The sequence below is a fragment of the Salmo salar genome, chromosome ssa07 (genome assembly GCF_905237065.1).
Source record: "Salmo salar chromosome ssa07, Ssal_v3.1, whole genome shotgun sequence".
Lineage (NCBI taxonomy): Eukaryota > Metazoa > Chordata > Actinopteri > Salmoniformes > Salmonidae > Salmo > Salmo salar.
Genome location: NC_059448.1, coordinates 28,954,367 through 28,968,752, shown reverse-complemented (window position 1 = coordinate 28,968,752; position 14,386 = coordinate 28,954,367). Strand labels below are relative to the sequence as shown.

At 45.1% G+C, this 14,386-nt stretch overlaps 1 protein-coding gene across 2 annotated transcripts in view; it reads left to right on the top strand.

Moving 5' to 3' along the window:
- Positions 1–3,094: 3,094 nt before the first annotated feature.
- The window catches only part of LOC106608926 (trithorax group protein osa), a 106,663-nt gene continuing 95,371 nt past the window's right edge, over positions 3,095–14,386 (top strand). For both annotated transcript variants that reach the window (XM_014207151.2, XM_014207153.2), the window contains exon 1: positions 3,095–3,521. In XM_014207151.2, the coding sequence (XP_014062626.2) occupies positions 3,471–3,521 (51 nt within the window). In that variant the 5' untranslated portion in view covers positions 3,095–3,470. The remainder of the gene's footprint in view (positions 3,522–14,386) is intronic.

Sequence of the window (14,386 nt, the reverse complement as noted above, 5' to 3'; positions counted from 1 at the left end):
AGAAGGTGCGGTGGGATTCGAAATGGTCGGTAATCTGTTTGTTGACTTGGCTTTCGAAGACCTTAGAAAGGCAGGGTAGGATGGATATAGGTCTATAGCAATTTGGGTCAAGAGTGTCCCCTCCTTTGAAGAGGGGAATGACAGCAGCTGTTTTCCAATCTTTGGGAATCTCAGACGACACGAAAGAGAGGTTGAACAGGCTAGTAATAGGGGTTGCAATAATTTCGGCAGATAATTTTAGAAAGAAAGGGTCCAGATTGTCTAGCCCGGCTGATTTGTAGGGGTCCAGATTTTGCAGCTCTTTCAGAACATCAGCTGAATGGATTTGGGAGAAGGAGAAATGGGGAAGGCTTGGGCGAGTAGCTGTGGGGGGTGCAATGCTGTTGACTGCAGTAGGGGTAGCCAGGTGGAAAGCATGGCCAGCCGTAGAAAAATGCTTATTGAAATTCTCAATTATAGTGGGTTTATCGGTGGTGACAGAGTATCCTATCCTTAGTGCAGTGGGCAGTTGGGAGGAGGTGTTCTTATTCTCCATGGACTTTACAATGTCCCAGAACTTTTTTGAATTTGTGTTGCAGGAAGCAAATTTCTGCTTGAAAAAGCTAGCCTTAGCTTTTCTAACTGCCTGTGTATATTGACGGGATGAGGTCAATATCCTTCCAGGATACCAAGGCCAGGTCGATTAGAAAGGCTTGCTCGCTGAAATGTTTCAGGGAGCGTTTGACAGTGATGAGTGGAGGTCGTTTGACTGTAGACCCATTACGGATGCAGGCAATAAGGCAGTGATCGCTGAGATCTTGGTTGAAAACAGCAGAGGTGTATTTAGAGGGCAAATTGGTTAGGATGATATCTATGAGGGTGCCAGTGTTTACAGCTTTGGGGTGGTACCTGGTGGGTTCATTAATCATTTGTGTGAGATTGAGGGCGTCAAGCTTGGATTGTAGGATGGCTGGGGTGTTAAGCATGTCCCAGTTTAGGTCACCTAGTAGCACGAGCTCTGAAGATAGATGGGGGGCAATCAGTTCACATATTGTGTCCAGAGCACAGCTGGGGGCCGAGGGTGGACTATAGCAGGCGGCAACGGTGAGAGACTTGTTTTTAGAGAGATGGATTTTTAAAAGTAGAAGTTCAAATTGTTTGGGTACAGACCTGGATAGTAGGACAGAACTCTGCAGGTTATCTCTGCAGTAGATTGCAACACCGCCCCCTTTGGCCGTTCTATCTTGTCTGAAAACATTGTAGTTATGGATGAAGATTTCAGAGTTTTTGGTGGACTTCCTAAGCCAGGATTCAAGGCACACTTAACCAGCATGGCTACCACAGCATTCTACAGCGATACGCTATCCCATCTGTTTTGCGTTTAGTTTGACTATCATTTGTATAGCCTCATAACATGGTTAAAACAATAATTTTGATATCATTGATGGTCAGTCCTTGCATCCATAGCTCTGTCTATTAATCTGAGAGTGGTTACATTTCTCCAGGCCCATCCCTCAGCTTTTTACCAAAACCATTTTGTTGTTGTTTCATCTGTGGATTTTCTGCATATTCTCAATATATCAAAGTGTCACCAACAAAAAGGTACTACAGACAAAAAGGTGGGGTGTGTGTATCATGGTCAATATATAATTATGATTTTAACGCTTTATCTGTAGTAATTTCACATACTGATTCTTTCTGATTTATTGGAATGACTGGAATTCTGATAGACTTTGGTTTTTAATGTAAAGATATAATTTAATCGTATATATTATTATCTGTAGTAGAAAGCGATGGGTTGGAAGAAGCCTACATAACAAACCCATAATGTAAAGTGTAACATCCATATATGGCCAGCTATGTAAACTTTAACATTGCTTTATCCTGCAATAGATGTTGTTCAATTGGTAACATACATTGTTGTCTTCTTCTAATGCCTCTTAAGGGGAAAGTAATCTAAAAGTAATCCGATTACATTACCGAGTTTGGGTAATTCCAAAAGTTACATTACTGATTACAATTTTGGACAGGTAACTAGTGACGTTACCGGATTTACATTTAGAAAGTAACCTATCCAACCCTGCACACACACATGCACACACACAGACCCACACACGTCTCCATTGACCCTGGTTAAAAGCTGACACTGTAAGGTCCTTCTCTCAAGGTCAACTGATTGACTGGCTGCACATAGGAAGAGAGTCTATACGTGTGGAACATGGCAATTAATAAGGGAGGGTAGATGTTACCCCTGTAGGTACAGATCTAGGATCATTTTACTTGACATCTTTAATCTGCACATGGTTCTATCCTTATGAAATCAATATCATGACTGACTGACTGACTGCACGTAAGTGAATAGAGTCTATACGTGTGTAACATGGCAATTACCTATAGGAACAGATCTAGGATCAGCTTACCCCACATCTATCATCCACACATGGGTATTGTATGTTTTTTATATCTTAAATGCATATACCAGTCATCTTGTACGCATATATATATATATTTTTTTTATGGTTTAGTGTGAGGAAATATTTGTAGTGGAAATATTATATATTTTTTAAATGTACTCATTGATTTTACTTATTAAAACGGTATTACAAAGATATTTTAACAGTGTAATGAAGCTGATAGTAGTTGCCTATAAAGCATTTCACAAATATAATAGTGGTGTATTACACCGATATTACATAGCTAATCGTGTTGTATTATAACACATAATAAACGGATAAGTAAATGAGCGTAATCACAATCATCGCACGCTGATGTGTGTGTGTGTGTGTGTGTGTTCAGCAGACTGTTTAACACCGTGACCACTGGTTTCCCTCAGCCTCTTTGTGTTGCAGATATTTGTGTCACTCTCTTTATCGCTCATCTGAGAAACCTTCCCTAGGGGTACACACACACGCGCGCGCACACACACACACACGCAAGCACACGCACACGCGCACACACACACACGATTGCCCTCTCAGACGATCCCAGTAAGTGGGAATGTCCCCTTTAAGTGCCGAGAGGCGAATGGAACAACTTCGTCTCCTCCCTCTCTGCGACGTAGGCCTCCATATCAACCTATCACCGAGCTCACCCCCCCCCCAGGAAGCCAGCAGCTCTGGCGAGTAAGTGCCTGACCCGACACTAGATTGATACTAGACGTTGTATCATTACGACGAATACTGCAATAGAGAGGATGAACTTGTTCTTCTACTTGAAGGGAATATACAATTAGATCTATTTTGGCTGTAGTAGCCCTTTAAATTCATAACGGTTGTCTTCAGTACTCGACACCAATTTATCAGACAAAGACGACTGTGGGAGAGACTTCGTTATTTCTCCTCAAAGGTTGTTTTTAAACCTTTCTGTTTTTTTTTTTAACGACCTTGTTGGTTTTATATATTATTTTTTGTTATTGTTGTGAGGGGACTAACAGACCGGGACAGCAAAGTGGATTTAACGGATGCGTCGCCGCCTTCCACTTTATCTCCAAGATGCTATTGGTGTCTCCGCGGCAAGTCGACACACCTCGCATGGAGCCCATAGTAAGTTAACTACCTTTTCGTTATGTCGTTCTGATGATCCCTAGCGCTCGTTTGAAGCTGGGTCGAGGGTGTGAGAGGGAATGGAGAGTTGATGTGTGCGTAACGTGCTGCCAGTGTGCGTGAGTGAGACAAAGTGGTTAGGGATATGGATGGGATACTACACTTGATGGCTAAATTCCTTTATTGTAGTGAGACTACAGTGTGTGTGTGTGTGTGTGTGTGTGTTTCCTTATCTTGCTATTTCATTATGTGTTTAGGCTCTTCAGTGATGGCATTTGTAAGTTAAAGAGACTGATTTCCTCTCTCTGTCTCTGTGTGTGTTTTGTGACATGCTGAATATGCGTCCCGACCGGGAAGTCAAATCAATAGCCAACATTTAGTTAGAGAGCAGGATTGATAGATATCGTAGTGACCACGTAGATTAAACAGCTATTGTTGGGGGCTTCAGAGGCTATAGGAAAATCCTGAACATTAGCCTTCTGTAAATATTAGGTCGTGTGTGTCTCTCTAACGAACACCAGTCACTCTGTGTGTTCATAATTCCGGTAAAAGTTCCGTGACTAGATTACTTTACGATCGGCTGTTGTGGTTTCTCGGGCGTGCGTCAAAATTGCAACAAAATACATTTCCAGGGAAGAGCGTGGAGAGAGCGAGAAGGGCTGGCAACTCGCAATGGTACTTGTAGCGGTTTATATCAATATGTATGATACTGGAGATATTATTTGCTACAGCACTAGGCTGCTACTACCACCACTCTAGACGGAGAGTGGCTCAGGGACTGAATGCTCTCGTTGCTCAGTTCCAGCTCCTCTCAAAAGGCTTCTTCCCTTTTTGATAGCAAGTAAAAAACCTTTGTGTTCTCATGCTTGGCTGAACACACTAAGCAGTGAGCTGAGCCACTATACTAGTCTCTCTCTCTCCGTCTCCCTCTCTCTCTCTCTATCTATCTGTCTCTCTGTCTCTCTATCTGTCTCTCTCTCTCTCTCTCTCTCTCTCTCTCTCTGTCTCTCCCCCCCCCTCTCTCTCTCCCTCTCTCTCTCTCCGTGAAAGTCAAGCCAAACCCCCGCCTCTCTCTCCCGAGCACCAGCATGCAGTCTCCTTGTAGGAATTAAAGCCCATTTATGTGGCTTCTGAATCGGCCGTGCAGTCAGCGGGCTACTCCGCTGTAACAAAAGAGCGGCTGTAGAGCTGGGTCAGACCGTTGCTTCGGTGTAGGAGAGGCTGTTTAGCTATTACGCTATAGGGCTGCTATAGCATATTAACGATAATGTGTGTGTCTCTCTCAATTCAATTCTCTCTCTCTCTCTATTTATTTCTCTCTCTCTTTATTTCTCTCTCTCTATTTCTCTCTCTCTCTTTATTTCTCTCTCTCTATTTCTCTCTCTCTCTCTATTTCTCTCTCTCTCTCTCTCTCTATTTCTCTCTCTCTCTGTGTCATATGGATTTAACTGCGATGTTAAACAATTGTGTGGATTAGAGAGGGGAAAACCATTTATGCACCAGATCAGATTGATGGTTGCTTGATGGCTTGATATTATAATAACACATTGACACAGATAAATAGTGTGTGTGTGTGTGTGTGTGTGTGTGTGTGTGTGTGTGTGTGTGTGTGTGTGTGTGTGTGTGCGCTTTTGTTTAATACATATAGGAAATAGAGGAGGTACATAGTCTAGGGGCTTAGACCAGCAGTAGGACACACACATACACACACACACACACGCACACACACACACTGTGACTGACTGACTGGGGGATTAAAAGACGGACTGCCAGAATACATAATGATATTAAACACAAGCCCTGTCGTCCATTATCTGTGTGTGTGTGTGTGTGTGTGTGTTTGTTTGCGTCCGCAGAGAGAGACGACAGCGCCTACCCCTAAAAAGCTATTCTTGGCCTGGTTCAATAGGCTCAATTCACCAGATACCCTTTAGACACCGAAGGCTACAACAACGTCTCTACGCAACGTTTAGCTGTAAAGTGCTGGAGCAAGGGTTCTTTAATCATGTCGTTTTATATAGGCCTATGTTTTCTTACGGCTACGTTCAAAGTTTTATAGCCAGATATAGATTAGAATATGAGATGGGGAGATAGAGGAGAAGGATACAGTTCGGGAAGCGATTGGATCAACTGGGTATTAAACCTCTGCAGCAAAGGGGTCATACGTGACCCTCGGGCTGCGGCATGACAACCACAGTTAACAGGTAATAACATCTGTGCTGACGTCTGTGTGAGACGTTTGGTTGGGGTTGAGTAACGGGGGGTGTTTATTTTGAGGAGTTTTCAGAACAGGCAGACGTTCCATGTTGCTGTGCCGTTGGACGGGTCGACTCAGTTCCACTAAACGGTGAAAGGAAAGCAAGCAGTTGCGGTGGTGATTTAAGACGGGCTACCACACTCTCCTCCTCCTCCTCTCTCCTCCTCCTCCTCCTCTCCCTCCTCCTCCTCATCTCCTCTCTCCTCGTCGCCCTCTCTCTCTCTCTCTCTCCCTCTGTCTGTCACTCTCTCTCTCTCTCCCTCTCTGTCTGTCACTCTCTCTCGATCTCCCTCTCACTCTCTCGCTCTCCTTTCCCCTCTCCTTTGCTTGACACAGATTTGGTTAATTTCCGAGAGCGAGCTAGTATTTCCATAGATATGCTAGGCTAGATATTTCCCTTCTTAGTTGATTGCTCAGTCTCTCCTCTGTGACGATGTCCTCTCTCTCTCTCTCTGTCTCTCTATCTCTCTGTCTGTCTCTGTCTCTGTCTCTGTGCGTCTTTATAAGTAATAGATAGACTCATATCCTGTCTACAAGAAATAAAAAGTAGGTCTATAGAGGAAAGAAAAAAACTTGGAAGACCAGACTACTTTAGTACCAGACTCACAATTCAGGGCTGCGTTCCAAATGGCAGCCTGTTCCCTACACAGTGCACTACTTTTGAACAGAGCCCTATGAGTCCTGGTCAAAAAATAATGCACTAAGTAGGGAATAGGGTGCCATTTGGTACACAACCAGAGTCTGTGATGCAATTTGCGGTCTAACTGATTGGAATGCTGAAATGGAGATTGAGAGAGAGAGAGTGTGTGTGTGAGAGTGTGTTTGTTTGAGAGTTGCGAGTGGCCCTAGCAATGAAATGGACCCAAGAATGTGCACATGGTATTTCCTTTAGCCAGAACTATGAAGAAGTCTGACATCGTTTTTTTTTGTCTCTCTGTTTCTGATAAAATGACTGAATGAAAGAAAGCGTATCTTTATCTTCCATCAGCTCAGTGTGTGTCTAAATCACGTGTGTGTGAAAGTATGGCAATGGTACTACAAAATGCTGCTGGTGCTTCTTCACACACTTGTTGGAAGTATTCCCCTCTTCACTGTTCATCAATGCATTCTGTCTCTCTCTGTCTCTCTCTGTCTCTCTCTGTCTCTCTCTCTCTCTCTCTCTCTCTCTCTCTCTCTCTCTCTCTCTCTCTGTCTCTCTCTCTGTCTCTCGCTCTGTCTCTCTGTCTCTCTCTCTGTGTCTCTGTTTCTGTCTCTGTTTCTGTCTCTGTCTCTGTCTCTGTCTCTGTCTCTCTCTCTCTCTCTCTCTCTCTCTGTCTCTGTCTGTCTCTCTCTCTCTCTCTCTCTCTGTCTCTCTCGCTCTCTGTCTCTCTCTCACTCTGTCTCTGTCTCTCGCTCTGTCTCTCTGTCTCTCGCTCTGTCTCTCGCTCTGTCTCTCTGTCTCTCGCTCTGTCTCTCTGTCTCTCGCTCTGTCTCTCTGTCTCTCGCTCTGTCTCTCTCTGTGTCTCTGTTTCTGTCTCTGTGTCTCTCTCTGTCTCTCTCTCTCTCTCTGTCTCACAAACACACACACACACACACACACACACACACAAACTCATCAATGCATTTTCCTCTCCACTTGGACCTAGTGACCTCTGTCATTACGCACTAATGGTGTTAAACGACCATTGACACACACACACACACACACACACACGCACTGACCAAGAGGCTATTAGCCAAAGCACTCTGCCTAATCATATATAGATCCTATTCTGTGTGTAGCTATTTGCTTATATTGACATACGGTTGGTGGCATTTACTTCAGTCTGTTATTACCCATGACGGACTTTCCAATGTGTGCCTTTGTGTGTGTGCCTGTTCCACCTGAACTTCAGACCAGAAGAATCGCAGAGAGAGAGAGAGAGAGAGAGAGAGAGAGAGAGAGAGAGAGAGAGAGAGAGAGAGAGAGAGAGAGAGAGAGAGAGAGAGAGAGAGAGAGAGAGAGAGAGAGAGAGAGAGAGAGAGAGAGAGAGAGAGAGAGAGAGAGAGAGAGAGAGAGAGAGAGAGAGAGAGAGAGAGAGAGAGAGAGAGAGAGAGAGAGAGAGAGAGAGAGAGAGAGAGAGAGAGAGAGAGAGAGAGAGAGAGAGAGACAGAGAGACTACTTTCCTAATGATTTAATGATAATAATACTAACAGGTTATTACTGTGTCATTTAATATAAACTCAGGAATATTCACTTATATCTTTGCTGCAGTAGGTGAAAGTCTTGACTAGCCTATATATTTGGTGTTTCTTGTAGCGGTGTCCCGTAGCATCACCACAGCGATAGGCTCCCCCCCCCCCCACGCCGTTTCGGCTGCCGCGTCTCTCTTGTTCACTTCAATTCCAACTGATCCACGGCCAAATGAGTCCCAAGCACTTTGAAGTCTACTGCTATATAGCGATAGTCCTCCGCCAAAGGAATGTGTTTGTGTGAGCTCCTTCAGATCTAGTGCGTCGTCCAGCTCGTTGCCAACGGTTTCTCGGTCAGCGGCGGCGTCCCAGAGGGCACCCTGCGTAGAGCACCAGCTCTGGCTGAGGGAACAGTGCACTGCGTAGGGAGTAGGGTGCCACTTGGGATTGTAATGCGAGCCTCTGGACCAAGCCCACCCGAGCGAGCGCGGCACGACTGTCGGGAAAAGAAGGGGCTGGTTTCCCACGTCAAAGTTCCGTTAACCAAAAACAACAACAAGAAGTTGAAAGGAAAGAGGGGGGGAAGATATGGGGGGAGACTTCTCTTTCATCAGACCGACAGTACGCAACGATGAGATGACTGATGTAATTGTGTTAGGAGAGCAAGAAGGAATGTGACCCTAGAGTAGTGCGCGCACTTGGCCCTTTTCAGTTGGTTAAAAAGGCATCTCTCTGTTGGTATCCTCTCTGTTGTTATGAGCCTCTTCATCACACAGCCTACTGTATGTACCTGTACCCTCTCTGAAATACCTCGCCCTTTACAAATCGTGTGTGTGTGTGTGTGTGTCGATGATAAACAGCCATTTTCGCATGGAAGAGGGGATGAAAAAGGGGGGGATGAATTTCTGCTGATCTCCAATGCTGTGCCATATGGTCACTCCCCAAGAGAGATGGAGAGGGGGATCACGGGGGAGGAGAGGAGGGAGGGAAAGGGGATTGAGGATGGAGGATGGCCTTGAGATGTGCTTGAGAGAACCAGCTGCTCTCTTTTAGTTGGTATGAAAGAGGGAAACCGGTGAGACGGTGAACGGGGGACTTTGGTGCAGACGTGTGTGTGTGCGTGCGTGCGTGTGTGCGTGCGTGTGTGTGTGCGCGCGTGCGTGTGTGTGTGTGTGTGTGTGTGTAACTCTGACCCTTTTCTCCAGAGTAGCACCTCAGATCCACAGAGAGAGAGAGAGAGAAAGGGAGAGAAATATGAGATTTTGTTATACTGATTTCACAACAACTCCCAAATAGTACCCCATTAAAGGAAAAATCCACAAATTCCTATAATTTACAGTGTTAAATAACAGTAATATGTGGGAACAATATTTTTGGTGAACTAATATTTCATGTTGACGTTATAAGGTTGGTAGCAACGTAAAAATGGCCGTGGAAATCTGTTGCAGCTCAAGTCGACTATAAAAAGCAACAATGTAATGCTCTCTCTATGGGCTGGATGGCAAACATAACCACACACAACAATGTCAAAGTCAATATCAGCATGTGAAGTAACTAGTTAGCTGGAAAATTGCCTAAACCAACTGCACTATCAATTTAGGAGTCTCCAATCTCACCATGTTCTACCTGCAGATCGATGTGCCTCGCAAAGTGTTTCTGACATTTGCAAATGGCACTATGCAATGCACCCTGGAGCGAAGAGGCTGACAAAGAGAAGAAACTGCACATTTCCCGAGATAGGAATATTGAGAGAAGACGACCTCCTGCGTTATAACATCGTCCAGTATTGAAATCTGACATCGTTTTCCGCCATCTGAAAACCACATTCTTATTAACTTCCAGTGTAGTGAGAGAGGCTTTATTTCAATACTACATTATACCGGGACAAATGTCTGCCTGCTCAAACGGCAATAGCTAAGATACACATGAAAGAAAATTAAAAAAAAAACGGGAAAATGAACAACATTGCTCGGAGGTGCACAGTAACAGTAGTAACATTCCAAATGGGCAAATCTTTCCTTTCGGTACAGTAATAACGATTGTCAGTCCATGAACTACTGTGGAGACCGTCTTCTTCCCTGGGTACCTATCGCTGTACCTACCATAGACTGTGTCTTTGGGCCCAAGACAGCGACCGACGCTCGTCGTTCCAGCTCATTAGTGTTACTCACTGTTTTGTTCACGAAGTCACGCCGTCGTCTCTTCCTGCTACCGCTGTGGTTCAATGTCCCCCAGCGCCCGGGGGGGAATGGGGACGAGGGAGAAGTGGAGAGGTAGAGATGAACAGAGCGAGGGACAGAAAGAAAGCGAGAGGGTGGGGAAAAAGGGGAAGAGGGAGAGAAAACAAAAGAAAAAGGAAGAGAGAGAGAGAGAGACTGTAAATATCCAGTAATATAACATTTTGAATGTCTCTCTTGTTTTGAATGTCTACTGTTCATTTCTGATTGTTTATTTCACTTTTGTTTGTTATCTATTCCACTTGCTTTGGCAATGTAAGCATGTTTCCTATGCCAATAGAGCCCTTTGAATTGAGTGAGAGAGAGAGAATTAGGCCGATACCTGCTAATTATCAAAATCCAGAAAAGAGCCGATAAATTCTACAACCACCTAAAAGGAAGTGATTCTTAAACCTTCCATAACAAAGCCATCCCCTACAGAGAGATGAACCTGGAGAAGAGTCCCCTAAGGAAGCTGGTCCTGGGGCTCTGTTCACAAACACAAACACACCCCACAGAGCCCCTGGACAGCAACACAATTAGACCCAACCAAGTCATGAGAAAACCAAAAGATAATTACTTGACACATTGGAAAGAATTAACAAAAAAACTGAGCAAACTAGAATGTTATTTGGCCCTAAACAGAGAGTACACATTTACATTTACATTTAAGTCATTTAGCAGACGCTCTTATCCAGAGCGACTTACAAATTGGTGCATTCACCTTATAATATCCAGTGCACAGTGGCAGAATACCTGACCACTGTGACTGACCCAAAGTTAAGGAAAGCTTTGACTATGTACAGACTCAGTGAGCATAGCCTTGCTATTGAGAAAGGCCGCCGTAGGCAGACCTGGCTCTAAAGAGGAGATAGAGATGTGCACACTGCCCACAAAATGAGGTGGAAACTGAGCTGCACTTCATAACCTGTATGTAATATGTATGACCATATTAGAGACACATATTTCCCCTCAGATTACACAGATCCACAAAGAATTAAAAAACAAACCCAATTTTGATCAACTCCCATATCTTTAGGGTGAAGTACCACAGTGTGCCATCACAGCAGCAATATTTGTGACCTGTTGCCACAAGAAAAGGGCAACCAGTGAAGAACAAACACCATTGTAAAAACAACCCGTATTTATGTTGATTTATTTTCCCTTTTGTACTTTAACTATTTGCGCATAATATGACATTTGAAATGTCTTTTTTCTTTTGGAACTTTTGTGAGTGTAATGTTTACTGTTAATTGTGTTTATTTCACTTTTGTTCATTATCTACTTCACTTGCTTTGTCAATCTTAACATATCTTTCCCATGCAAATAAAGCCCTTAAATTGAAATTGAGAGAGAGAGAGAGAGAGTCTGACTATCAGACAACCAGGAAATAGGAGTGTTGCCTAGGGATGAAAAACAAACAGGACACACACAACACCAAAAATCAGGTTAGCTTTTTCCGCTGACTCTCAGGGAACACACACACACTCTCAGACTCAAACACATTCATACATAATAAAGTACTGTATGCTTACACCTTGGAGCACCCTCACAAGTTATCACACAAATGATCCACACATAAACACACACATAAACACATACGGTGAGCTCACTGGGGTTGTCTGTGATGTTTTTGAAAACAGTGGATCTGTCTCTCTCTCTCTCTCTCTCTCCCCTCTCTCTCTCTCCCTCTGGTCAGTCGGGGGACTGGGCTCGCACATTTTATCCCTGCATTTATAGAGATTCTCAAAGCAGCAGATCAGGGTCTTTACACTATCTAGGTGTGTGTGTGTGTGTGTGTGTGTGAATACTGATTGTAGATCAGGGTCTAATTGTTACCTTGCTGTGTTTGTGGCTCCTCTATTGCATCATTCACCACACACACACACACACACACACACACACACACACACACACACACACACACACACCGTAGCCTTGGCTTGGCTTTCCCCATCCTCTGTTGGACATCCATGCTTTGTGTTTGGGATTAGGACCTTGATTCAGAGGTGTGTATGTATGTGTGTGTATGATATGGGCTGTGATGAAACTCTCTGCAACAGCCTCGGGAGGCTGAAGAAATTCGTCTTGGCTCCTAAGACCCTCAGAAACGTCTACAGATGCACCATGGAAAGCATCCTATCGCGCTGTCTCACCGCCTGGTACGGCAACTGCACCGTCTGTCACAGGAACCGGCACCCGGGGTCACAGGAAGGTCAAGAAGATCATCAAGGAACTCAGCCACCCGAGCCACGGCCTGTTCACCCCGCTACCATCTAGAAGATCATCAAGGAACTCAGCCACCCGAGCCACGGCCTGTTCACCCCGCTACCATCTAGAAGATCATCAAGGAACTCAGCCACCCGAGCCACGGCCTGTTCACCCCGCTACCATCTAGAAGATCATCAAGGAACTCAGCCACCCGAGCCACGGCCTGTTCACCCTGCTACCATCTAGAAGATCATCAAGGACCTCAGCCACCCGAGCCACGGCCTGTTCCCCCCCTACCATCTAGAAGCTCATCAAGGAACTCAGCCACCCGAGCCACTGCCTGTTCACCCCGCTACCATCTAGAACCTACATGCATCAAGGAACTCGGCCACCCGAGAGATCCACGGCCTGTTCACCCCGCTACCATCTAGAAGATCATCAAGGAACTCAGCCACCCGAGCCACGGCCTGTTCACCCCGCTACCATCTAGAAGATCATCAAGGAACTCAGCCACCCGAGCCACGGCCTGTTCACCCCGCTACCATCTAGAAGATCATCAAGGAACTCAGCCACCCGAGCCACGGCCTGTTCACCCCGCTACCATCTAGAAGATCATCAAGGACCTCAGCCACCCGAGCCACGGCCTGTTCACCCCGCTACCATCTAGAAGGCGGAGACAGTACAGGTGCATCAAAACTGGGACCCGAGAGACTGAAAAACAGCTTCTATCTCCAGGCCATCAGACTGTTAAACAGTCACCACTAGCCGGCCTCCGCCCAGTACCCTGCCCTGAACTTTAGTCATTGTTACTATCCGGCTACCACCCAGTACCCTGCCCTGAACTTTAGTCATTGTTACTATCCGGATACCACCCAGTACCCTGCCCTGAACTTTAGTCATTGTTACTATCCGGATACCACCCAGTACCCTGCCCTGAACTTTAGTCATTGTTACTATCCGGCTACCACCCAGTACCCTGCCCTGAACTTTAGTCATTGTTACTATCCGGATACCACCCAGTACCCTGCCCTGAACTTTAGTCATTGTTACTATCCGGATACCACCCAGTACCCTGCCCTGAACTTTAGTCATTGTTACTATCCGGATACCACCCAGTACCCTGCCCTGCACCTTAGAGACTGTTGCCCCATGTACATCGAGTCATGGAACACTGGTCACTTTAATCATGTTTGCATACTGTTTTACCCACTTTATATGGATATATTGTGTTCACGGCTCATCCTATATCACTACTGCTGTACACACCGGTCCTCTTCCTATACTATCCATACTGTCTATACACACCGGTCCTCTTCCTATACTATCCATACTGTCTATACACACCGGTCCTCTTCCTATACTATCCATACTGTCTATACACACCGGTCCTCTTCCTATACTATCCATACTGTCTATACACACCGGTCCTCTTCCTATACTATCCATACTGTCTATACACACCGGTCCTCTTCCTATACTATCCATACTGTCTATACACACCGGTCCTCTTCCTATACTATCCATACTGTCTATACACACCGGTCCTCTTCCTATACTATCCATACTGTCTATACACACCGGTCCTCTTCCTATACTATCCATACTGTCTATACACACCGGTCCTCTTCCTATACTATCCATACTGTCTATACACACCGGTCCTCTTCCTATACTATCCATACTGTCTATACACACCGGTCCTCTTCCTATACTATCCATACTGTCTATACACACCGGTCCTCTTCCTATACTATCCATACTGTCTACACACACCGGTCCTCTTCCTATACTATCCATACTGTCTACACACACGGTCCTCTTCCTATACTATCCATACTGTCTACACACACGGTCCTCTTCCTATACTATCCATACTGTCTATACACACCGGTCCTCTTCCTATACTATCCATACTGTCTATACACACCGGTCCTCTTCCTATACTATCCATACTGTCTATACACACCGGTCCTCTTCCTATACTATCCATACTGTCTATACACACCGGTCCTCTTCCTATACTATCCATA